The sequence below is a fragment of the Anomaloglossus baeobatrachus genome, chromosome 1 (genome assembly GCF_048569485.1).
Source record: "Anomaloglossus baeobatrachus isolate aAnoBae1 chromosome 1, aAnoBae1.hap1, whole genome shotgun sequence".
Classification (NCBI taxonomy): domain Eukaryota; kingdom Metazoa; phylum Chordata; class Amphibia; order Anura; family Aromobatidae; genus Anomaloglossus; species Anomaloglossus baeobatrachus.
The window spans coordinates 762,085,017-762,097,377 of NC_134353.1; the positions used below are offsets into that span (position 1 = coordinate 762,085,017).

General features: G+C 43.3%; 1 protein-coding gene across 2 annotated transcripts in view; it reads right to left on the reverse strand.

The window, feature by feature from the left end:
• Nucleotides 1–12,361, reverse strand: part of TAOK3 (TAO kinase 3) — a 159,220-nt gene that overhangs the window by 38,741 nt on the left and 108,118 nt on the right. For both annotated transcript variants that reach the window (XM_075324255.1, XM_075324247.1), the window contains one exon: nucleotides 2,506–2,634. In XM_075324255.1, coding sequence (XP_075180370.1) covers nucleotides 2,506–2,634 — 129 coding nt within the window. The remainder of the gene's footprint in view (nucleotides 1–2,505; nucleotides 2,635–12,361) is intronic.

Here is a 12,361-nt window from a genome sequence, read left to right on the forward strand (position 1 = left end):
TATACAAAGGATGGGGATCATAATCTACAAGGCAGGAGAATCATTAGCAGGATGGGGTACCTTAGAGAATTTGGGGACATTACCCCCATAACAGTGTCAGCAGCAGATTCTCGCCCCATAACAGTGTGTCATGACCACATGTTTTGCTTCAAAATTTTCCCATTTTCCTCCTCTAAAATCAGGGTGCGTCTTATAGTCCGAAAAATACAGTATATTACTATACGGCTCTTCACTTTTGGCAGCTGTTTTATACATGGCTGCTTTCATGATTTCAGTCTCATCTTTCATTGTCGTAGACAGAAATTGAGCACGAGTTATTCCAAGACAGAACTAGTAACCATACGGGTAGCTGCCCACAATCTGGGCACGCTGCATTCTACATGCCCGAGTGTTCTCTAGTGGAGACGCAAGTATTCTCCGCAGAAGACTGCAGAGTCCGGGCCCACAATCAGGGATCTCGGTACAGTGGATTGTCGCTGTGTTCTCTCAGCTGAGAACACTTGCATTTGTAAAGCATACTGTAAGTTGACATGCTGCGATAAACTCTCTAAATGCCTGTATAAAGATGAACTGCCACCTCTCCCAACAAGTCTGAAATAATTATTTATCTTTTATGGAAAAAAAAAAAAAAAATGTTTTGTACTGTTACTTTAATTAAAGGAGAGTTCTGTTATTCCTCCTGGAAATGTATAAAAAACGAAAAATTAACTGCTGGGATCACTCTTCGCTACCTGTCAAAAGGGCGTGTCCCTACACAGTTGGATACTGCCAGCACTGATTGGACAGAGTCATACTTTAGAGACACACCCCTAGATAGTAACACCCAGTTGTCAGTTTTTTCATAACTTTCAAGTAGGTTAAACAATAAAAAATTACTACCTAAACAGATTTGATCAGGAATGTGCCTCCCCCACCAAAAAAAAAAATAAAATAAAAATTGTTATAAGAAAAGTTATATAATGGAAACTATTAACAGATCACTTTTTTAACTTCAAACAGTAAAAAGCCTTTAGTACTTAAGCATTAAAATGACCAAACTCAAAAGTTACCATGATGAAGAATGAAGAATGAAAACTGCAGTATATTAGATTTCGGAGTTTATCACGAGGAGTTCAACATTAAAAGGGGTTGTCCGGACACACAAAAGGTGATGGTGGCAGCGGGATGTAAACAATGAGCAGACCTTACGGGTCCCTACAGATCTTTTGCATAGGACCAATGTGCAGCACCTGGCAGCAACTATGGACAGAGCTGTGCTGTTCAATGGGGGCGCTGGACTCCCATTAAGTTGTTTTTGATGCCGTATCCTAGGAGGTAGGTCATGACATTTATACACCCAGCCAAACACTAGGTAGAAGTCAGCAATCACCCCTACAACACTGGTAATAATACACCGACAGGTAACGCACCTCCACTATACCTTAAAGAGGACCAATCACCAGGATTTTCGTATATAAACTAAAGCCAGAGCTATACTGACACCATCATGCTGATTCTATACATACCTTTACTTGTGAGATCACATGTATACTTTCCAAAATATAGGCAAGTAAACTTTGTGAAATGCACTGTTATTTGATTGATATTAGATATTTTGTAGCTGCTATGTGGGTCTGGTTTTGCTAGTTATTACCACCACTATCTGCCTGCCTGTCCTTCCTCCTCTTCCCCCTGTAATAACAGACAGGGGGAGGAAGGACAAGCAGACAGGGGCGGGAATAACTATCAAAACCCAACCCATCTATTATATATTCTGTAGCTGCTATCATTCAATTAACAATGCATTTCACAAACTTTACTTGTCCATATTTCAGAAAGTATACATCCAATCTCACAACTGAAGGTATGTATATAATCAGTATGATAGCGCCAGTATAGCACTGGCTTTAGGTTATATAGGAAAATCCTGGTGGTTGGTCCTCTTTAAGGTGGTCATACACAGTCTAAAGTTGGTCAAAGTGGATCATTTCAATCAAAGCCATCTTTCAACAGGTGAAATAACAGAACATTTTCTTTGACCTGTTACAGAACATTGCCTGGAAAACAGCCGAACGTGTTTACATTATTTTCCAATAGATCTTTTAATGAAGGATCATTCCCAAAAGTGGTTTCCCAATCATCCTGCGTCATAGAATGGCCAGGTTCCAGGACTGGCCAATACCTGAAATGTATAGAGCGGTCTCCACGTAAAAAACGGTCGCCAATTACTCATTTAACGGTTATTTACCATCCTCCTACTTTAAATGTGTATGGCCACCTTTAGCCCTACTATCATTAGCAATAGGTAAAGTTAGGATTTGCTGCACTTTCCAGCAGAAAATTAACCCCCAAAAGGAAAAATTTCCCCAATCAAGACAGAATAAGCTCCAATGACAACAGCCTATGGGCCTGGAGGATTGATGAGCGGCAGGTAGGGTGCCATCGGTCTTCTGAAGAGTAAAGCAAGAAAACTATTTGAAATATTCTGTTGATGTTTCCCAGAGCCAAGTTTACTTCTGCACATGCCTCTTTAATCTTTTCCTTGCAAATCTTGTACTGCTTTTTCTGACTTTCTAAGAAGGATGTTAAGTCTTTCTTTTGTTGGGCTATGATCTGTTGCTGAAATCTCCTTTCATCCGCTGCAGCCAACTTTGCCTATGGAAAAAAAAAAAAAAAAGAGAAAAGAAAATTACTTTTATGTATTGCTTCTACATATTACTTTTCTACATCAAGTTTTCAACTATAATTAGACAACTTGAGATTACATTTTGTGGACACCATGTTTCCGGAGTGAAATGGTAGCTGGGCATGTACTCTGTCACATTTATATGTAAACCGGAATTAAGAACCTCTCTGTCCGAGAAAACAATCACCCAGGACACAGGTGAGGGCCTCAATATATGAACCGTATATGTCCCTGTAGTGCATTATGAAGAGCTACGGCAATGGTGTGTGTGAGAGAAGCTGCTGTGGAGGAGGTGGATGTGGGTCCCCTTTCTTCTTTGGATCCTAGACAGCTGAACTGATGGCATGTCCACCCCTAAGGCCTAAGCCACACAGCATGAAAATCGGTGTGAGTGCAATAAAAAAAAAAAAAAAAAAAAAAAAAAAAAAAAAAAATCGCATTCCACTCGGACCAATATTAGCTTGTGTGTCAGCACAAATGAGCGATTATTTTCTCAGCCCTTATTGGATCGAGAAAACAATTGCAGCATGCTGCGAGTGTAATGCGAGACTCTGTCTCTCGCACCCATTCAAGTGAATTGGGCAAGAGAAAAGCTGCACTGCACTCACGGTACACAGGTGTACTGCAAGTGCAGTGCGAGAATGGCAATAGCCGACTACGGAGGAGAGTGGGAGATAAATCCCTCTCCTCTGCAGCACCGGCCCGGCCCCCGCAGCTGAGGTCCGCTCGCACGATCGGACCTCAGTCGCAGGGATACTAGCATGACACTTGGCTCTGCTGTACTGCCAGCGTGAGCATAGTGTCATGCGAGGGGATCGCAGTAATCCCCGTGTGGCCCCAGCCTAAGCTGCAGTCTAATACATCACTGCAACACAAAATAGGCCTGACATATTAAATAAGGGCCACCAAAGATTGCACCCACACCGGGAGTGCATGGAGTCGCACCCCTGCTGATCTGCTATTGGCTTATCCTATGGGCGCCAGTATATATGGTTACCGATATAGGACCAAACAAGCGTCTCCATTAGGAGCAGCAGGTGTTTTTTTTCCCCCATTTAATTTTAAACAAGTATCCACATTAGTGGACTTTGGAAAATCTCAAACAATAGGATTTGGTGCAGGCATACCACCGTAGACATCAATGGAGAAAACTTGCAACAAACCCTTGCAGTCTTCACAACATGAGTTTACCAGCTGCGGATTAAGAAATCCACACTGCCAATATCTGACAGGAGAATTTAATCTGAGGCTATCTCCCACTAGACCAGAGATATATGGAGCATAGTATACAAGTGAGGGGAACTGCTACAGCGTCAGGTGAAGGCCCGAGTGAGGATTCCACAGCAATAAGATGTTCAGATCATCCACTTACCAGCTGCTGCAGAATATAGTGTGGAATTCCACACTGAATGATGCAGCATTGCAGGCCTGTGTGGACATCACCTTACTGGATCAGCAAAATACTGAAATTCTGAGTAATCTGATCAGCGGAGCAGCCAATGTGACTTATTGGTGGCCATGTTATGGGTACGTTTATATATCAGTATCACTAAACTGAAAGCACCGAGGTTATACAGTCACTAGTGAGGAGCAAGCACTACCATGCTCGAGTGCTCAGTACTCGTAACCAGCAGTTGGACACTCAGATGGGCCGACTCGAGTACCCGAGTATAATAGAAATCAATGGGAAACTAGAGTATTTTTCCGTTAAGATTTCCCGGAAAAATGCGTGAGTCCTCCATTGACGTCCATTATACTCAGTACTCGAGTCCCGCCCATCCAAGCCAGTATTTTCGGACACTGAATTGGTCCTTTAAGGAGAAGCCAATTTTTTAACTTGTTAACCAGACTCCTGAAAATTGACCCCCCTGTAAATCATGATTTATATTCGCTCTGTGGTCTGTTTTTAGAGCATGAACACTAGGATTATTAGTTGCTCAATAAAACTCTAAACTTATCTGAAAACAAAGGTTATAAATCGCTGCAACAAGTCCCATTCTCAGACACAAGGGCACCTCGGAGAATCCCTACAATAGAGCATGTGCTGAATTTTGTAAAGTGGAGGAGAGGGGGATTAAAACAAAATGGCCTCTGCGTCCGCAGAGTATTTGCGTGTGCAGCTTTCTCTACATAAACTCCTAATCTTGGGATCTGTAAGAGCACTGATGAGTTGTAAGACCCTAAGGTAAGGGGCTAGATGGCAGAATAAACCTGTGCTGATGGAGGTCCTGTAATCCCATGGTGTGCTCCTATACATGGCTGGATGTATTCTGGAGACCACAGGCGATGTCAGCAATGAATCGGCACATACTATATATTTCAGATGCAGCACCAGGGATGTGGCACAGACCATCTGATGATGGTGGTTCTCCTGCACTACTGTGCACTAGATGATCAGCTCCAGGACAAAGTCACCGCTTTTGTAACATTTGGCATCACAAAGGATAACAAGGTTGCTAGCATAATCATTCCATCCCATAAAGGGTTACCGGCATACGCAGCCTCTGCAGAGAGCTACGCATTTGCCGTTGATAATTTACAATATCCGAGCGCTGAAATATCAAAGCTATAATGAAAACAATTAAAAATGTAAAATGCTACATGCAAGCCATACAGCTAACAGGGAAAATAAAGCGTCCCCCCCCCAAACTGCAGATGAATGGTAAAGTCTAAGAGCTGTTTGACAGCTGAGTGGGGAGACAGGTTCAGTGTATCCATGACAACAGCCTGAGCCCGATTGCTCCATTTCTGAACATCGTGTGCAGAAGACACCTATGGTAGCAGGATAATAGGGTGTGCAAGTTTTGCTGAGTGGAGCATTCGTTTCACAACCATAATTCATCATACAGGGAACGCTGCAGACATGCATCACACAGCACCAATGCAGCAGGGAGACAGGTGTCTGGATCTCATCACTACGCCTCTATTTACAATGCAATGGATTGCTTCTATTCCACAGGAAGCAGCCATTAATACAGGCTATGGGCAGAGCTGCCAGCCGTCCGGACATTCCAGCACATTCCCCAAAAAGAGGGCACGTTATTGCCCAGTCTGGAACAAAAATTGTGGCCATCATAATTTTTTTTTTTTTTTTTTTTTTAAAGCTGAAGAAACTCATGTTATAAATTATCATCATTAATGCAATTAGCAGCAATTTACAGTGTCTGCAGCTCCAGGTCTACTATGGGCGCAGACATGTAGCACTTACAATCAATGATTTGTTATGGTATTCCAATGTGTCCGTAAAAAGGATGGTCTGTCCGGGATTTCATGAGAATCCGGTCAGAAAAAAAAACCAAAAAAAACAAACAAAAAAAACCCTCTAGTTGGCAGCCCTGGTGATTGGGACTGTGGGCCCGGCAGCACTGGGAAGGGGCAATGGGGACACCTGCAATATGTGAGCACCCTGTGCCCGGATGTCTATGTAAAAGGTCACGTGTACGAATACAATTTATACAAAATATTATAATAAATATTATATATATATATAAAAACAAACACTTTTTTTCGGACCATAAGACATACCCAAGTTTAACACTATTATGGGGTTAATGTCCTCCAAATCTGTAATAATGTTCAGTATCCTAGGCCCCTTCCAAGTATATACCGTATGGCCTCCATCTTTGTACATATAAGCCCCATCCTGATTTATAATGTGCCTAATCCTCGTATATATGTTCCCCATCCTGGTATATATGCCTCCCATTATGACGCGCGCGCACGCACGCATGCACACACACAACACACTTCTGCTGACGCTACCTCCTCTCCCCCCGTGCGAGGTGTCCTCGTCTGATGCCAGCAACTGACGTACATGTTGCATGTTGACATCAGCTGCCGGCTAATCCAAAATGAATATTGACCGCTCCCCACTCCCAGGACTATGGGCTGAGGAGCAGGGAAAATGACATTTCTTTTACTAGTGACACACGTGTAAACTAGCCGCCACTATAGCCTGCCTCCGGTGACCCCACTCCACCACCCACCACCCTCCAAACACCAGCAAGATAGGTACATCCGCACTTTAAGATGCTCCCCCAACTCCTCCCTAATTTTGTAGGGAAAAAAAGTGTCTTATAGTCCGAAAAATACGGATGCATACATACATACATAGAGATATATGCATCTATACACACGTTTTTCTAAATCTGCGGTCCACGCTTTGTGAATGCAGAGTGGCTGCTGTACCCTGAAGATCACTACATGTTATATTACGCCGGTGTCAGACATGACTATCACAGTCCAACTAACGCGACCAATATCCGTACCAACTGTAAGAGGTACTTTGCACACTATGACATCGCAAGTCAATGCTTGCAATGCCGAGCGCGATAGTTCCCGCCCCCGTTGCAAGATATCGCATCTTGTGATTGCTGCCGTAGCGAACATTATCGCTACGACAGCTTCACATGCACTCACCTGCCCTGTGACGTCGCTCTGGCCAGCAACCCGCCTCCTTACTAAGGGGGCGGGTCGTGCAGAGTCACACGGCAGGCGGCCAATAGAAGCGGAGGGGCGGAGATAAGCGGGACGTAAACATCACGCCCACCTCCTTCCTTCCGCATAGCCGGCGTGAGCCGCAGTGACGCAGGTATGAGATGTTCCTCGCTCCTGCGGCTTCACACACAGCGATGTGTGCTGCCACGGGGAACTACATCGTACCGTCACTGCAGCTACATTATAGAAATGTCGGACACTACACCGATTATACGATTACGACGCTTTTGCACTCGTTAATTGTATCATAAAGGATTTACACACTACAATATCGACAGCGACGCCGGATGTGCGTCACTTTCGATTTGACCCCACCGACGTCGCACCTGCGATATCGTAGTGTGCAAAGTACCCCTAAGTTTCGTGATCCAAACTCAAGAGCCTCACAGCCAGTCCGGACATTGACCAAGTCAGGGGTCTATAACCTGCCTTAGCCTCAGCTCCCCAGCGTCTCCTCCAGTATTATACCACAATATCGATACATGAAGGGAGACCGCATCCCTAAGAACAATTTGCAAGCATTAACTCCCTTGACAGAGTATAATTTTTAATTAAAGACATGTAGAATTGTATTTCGAATGATCATGTTAACTTTTGCTGTTCCTGGATATTTCCCAAAAAACAAAAAGACACGGGGGTTGTGGCATTATGTGGTCGCCATGGCAGAGATATATACAAGACTGTCAGATGTGGGTCAGATAACCAAAGCGTTGCTTATAGCTTTAGGAGAGGACTGATAATATCTGTAACATCAGAGGAATTTCCCCAACTCCCATTTATACAATGAGGCTGACAACAACAGTTATCACAATTTGGGTTTCCGCAGAAGCAAATATACATTTTTTAAAAATTTTCTTTAAGAGGAATAAGAGAATCGCAGACCATAAGGTCGATTAATCTTTTTAAATTCATATAATTTAAGAAAAAAGTTTTAACCTTTGTCCGGCTGAGTAGGTACAATTGTAACTATTCGGTTTTAAAATTGCAATACATTTTTTTCTCCAAAAGCCGTAGAGGGCTGAAATTTCGTGACATCTCTGCAGTTTTGGTCCAGAGTATATTGGCCAAATTTCAATAAAATATCTCCACCCCCTTCCGAGATAAGGGGTCGCTGTTAACGTTGTAAAATTATACAGCCTGACGAAGGTTAAGCAAAAAATGTTTTTTTTTTTGTGCAGACATCACCAGTTTTTAAAAAAGTAAATTAAGCTTAGCAGGCGGGTGCAGGGTAAGAGATGGCGGAACCGATATATTGGAATTATAAAAGGATACTAGAAGTTGGATAAATTATAGCCCAAAATTTATTTTTAATAAATTATAGGTCGGCTCGGAGCTGGAGTAGATTTCGGATTGCAGCCAAATTAGAAAAATGTGCCCAACTCGCATCTCTCATAAGGTGTGGCTAACTTACTGTGGGCACTCTTCAAGACCGTGGAAAGAAACGCCACCATTCTTGATAAGACGTTCCCTATGTGTTTTAACCCCTTCCTGACATTGGACGCACCAGTACATGGTGCATGCGCGCAAATTTTCATACTGGTAAAGGAGCTGTTCCTGTGTGATCAGCGCCAGGAGCCCGGCTTCAGTGATATCGGAGACGCGGCTGTCACAGTTTCTGAAGTCGTTACCAATCACTTCATTTAGAGGACTGGGAGAGGGAATGCGCTTCTTCTCCCAGTTGATCAAGACCCCCACAACGTGATCACGGTGTTCTGATTGTTGCCATGGTAAGTAGAGGTCAAACTTCTGGGTTACCTGGCTATGTTGGCCTCTTAGACCATACCAGGTACACGGTCAAAGCAGCGATCTGTCAATGTAATAACAGGTTTAATGTTATAATGCTGGTGCATTGCAATACATTATACCTGCAATCAGACTAATAAAAAGGTAATGTCCCATATAGGCACTACGTTAAAAAGTAAAGAAAAAAAGTTGTAAATACTATGTGTTTTGATGATACAGCTGACAAAAAAAGTAGAATAAAACAAGATCAAAAAGTCATAAAATTGTTAATCGCTGAAATCAGACACCCCATACTTTGCACTGACTAGGGGCAAGCACCCCGAAACACCGTGTCTGCAAATTGGGATTCTGATCTGGCATATATATCCTAAGTTATATGTAAGGATTGTTAAAAATCCACATTTAACTTTTAGGATCGCTACTTCCAATAGGTGGCGCTGCGCTAGAGTTTGTCTCCTGCCCTGGAGAGAAAATTTTAATCGCTGAAAGTAATTGGTCCGCAAAAAAAACAAGCACATCCATCAGCAAAAAAATAAATAAAAAAAAGCTATAGCTCTCAGAATACAGCAATGTAAAAGTTGCAAAAAAAAAACCCAAACCCCCCCCAATATTCCAATATAAAGAGCTCTTCAGTTTTACGACACTGAACAGGTTAAACAAGAAAAACATAACAAAAAACAACACGATTCCTGAATTGTTGTTTCCTCTTGACTCTGCCTCACAAAAAGCAGAATAGAGAGCGATCAAAATTATGTGGCCCAAAATTGTACCAATTAAACTCCCAAATTCTACCGCAAAAAACAAGCCCTCACATGACTTGCTGGCAGAAAAGTAAAAAACTATAGCCTTCACAAAAAAAAAAGCGAGGTTTTTTTTTAGTGTGACAATAGCCAAACCTAAGAAAACACCCACTACGTAAATCTGGTATTGCTGCAATTGTACTGACCTGATCACTTATACCGCGAATGGCGTAAAAACGAAATAAAGCCAATTCTTCAACTGCTGTTTATTTGTTCATTCCATCTACCGACGATCGCAGTAAGGCGCAGTTCACATTTATCCTGCGCTGTACTCTCAGGGCTCACACCAGAGATTACGTGTAAATGTCTGAAAAACGTGATTCAGGCAAAATTCCCAACGAAAAATTCACTGTAATGGGGCAGATGACGGTGGTACAGCGGTGTCCATCTTTTTATGCCTCTTTTTAGGTGTGCACAAAAGTGTGGTAAACAAAAGTTTTGGGTCCCTTTGAAAAGAAATTGTGGTAATACAAAAAATGCCGCTGCGTCCCCCCAAAAATGCTATCAGTGCGTTACAACAACAGAAGCTGCAAGTGGGCAATATGCATATCAGTTTGCCCAAGTTTTTGATAGCACCCCTCTCGTTTGGTTATTCAGGGGTTTTCTTTTAGTTACATCCATTTTATTTACTCCTTTAGCGCAATGGTGTGTTTTTCAATACACCTTTGAAAAGAATGACACCGCTGACCAGAGCCCAAACAGAGCCGGGGTATCTGCTGCTTCATTAGTGAGGGGATAAGTCAGGGGGTGTCACCTTAATTATGTATTTCAGAAATGTAGATGGAAGACCTAATATAAGTGCTCACCATAGAGCACAAGATAAATGTGAACGGATCCAAAATCTTTTGTACCACAAATTCCAACCAAAAACATTCAACTCAACCCACAAAAGAAAAAAAAAAAAAAAAAGTCCCCACCTACCACCTAGGGTCTGTCAATGGAAATATAGGGTGCTTCCATGTTACTGCTAGCACAAAGGCTCTGGAAAAGCACTATGGCCCCCCACCACAAAGGAAATCCAGCAAAATCTGCACTCAAATCCAAATACTGCCCTCCCTTTAGAGCATCACAATGTGCCTAAACCAGTTAGCTTCCAAGTTTGGCATTGTTGTTATGGGGAAAGGGAGCTTAAAGAAGTGGTTCACCCATATCCATTATTGGACACATCGATATTATGTTGAGAAACCATGTTTCTCTCAAAATACCTTGTGTTGCCAATTCTGCCTGTGAGCGGTGCTATCGCAGTCTGCTCTTTCCCATCGCATGACCCCCCGGGCTCCATGACCTCGGGGATGTCACGTCAACTTCCTGATCACCTGACATCACCGCGGCCGGCCCCAGTCTCCCCAAGTCACTGGGCTCTGGGTGGTGTTTCACCGCTCGTCGCAGCCCAGTGTGTCTGCTTGCGTGCTCTGCAGTGAAGGAGGAGGGAGCAGGGAGATGCTGCGCTGTGACGCTGGGCTGTGCTGAGTGGTGAAACGCCACCCACAGCCAGTCATTCACAGAGACTGCGGCCGGCCTCAGTTGACGTGACGCCATCGGATCCCGGAGGTCACACGAAGGGGGCGAGTGGACCACAATAGCGCCGATCACAGGCACTATTGGCAACAAAGGTATTTGAGAGAAACCTCGTTTCTCAAAATAATATCGATATGACCAATAATGAATATGGATGAACGACCTCTTTAACCCCTTCACGACCCTGGACGGATCTATCCGTCCAGGATCGTGTCCCGTTAAGCCCCGCCCCCTGCCGCGTGTAGGCGGCGTGGATCGGCACACATATCAGCTGTTTTCAACAGCTGACATGTGTGCCTGTTGGCCGCGGGTGGAATCGCTTCCACCCGCGGCCATTAACCCCTTAAATCTTGCTGCCAAAGTCTGGCAGCAAGATTTAAATGCGCGCGGCCATGTTTGTTACTCACCGCCGCCCCCACCGGAAGTCACGTGTGTTATCACGTGACTATCGGTGGTTGCCATCGTAGCACAGGGTCATGTGATGACGCCTGCTGCTACGATGTTTCACTTTCATTTTCCCTCGGCCGAGAGCAGAGGGAAAACCAAAGTGACTGAATCTGCTGATTACAGCGGTATAGCTGTGATCAGCAGATAGCGATCAGCAATCGGATTGCTGATCGCTATAGCCCCCTAGGGGGACTAGTAAAATAAAAAAAAAAGTAAAAAAAAAAGTTTTAAAAAATAAAAAAAAAAAAAAAACCTAAAAGTTCAAATCACCCCCCTTTCCCCCCATTGAAAATTAAAGGGTTAAAAAATAAATAAATATACACATATTTGGTATCGCCGCGTTCAGAAATGCCCGATCTATCAAAATATAAAATCAATTAATCTGATTGGTAAACGGCGTAGTCGCAAAAAAATTCCAAACGCCAAAATTACGTTTTTTGGTCGCCGCAAGTTTTACGCAAAATGCAATAACAGGCGATCAAAACGTAGCATGTGCGCAAAAATGGTACCATTATAAATGTCAGCTCGAGACGCAAAAAATAAGCAGTCACTGAGCCATAGATCCTTAAAAATAAGAACGCTACGTGTTTCGGAAAATGGCGCAAAACGTGCGCCACTTTTATTGGACAAACTTGTGAATTTTTTTTAACCCCTTAGATACAAGTAAACCTATACATGTTTGGTGTCTACA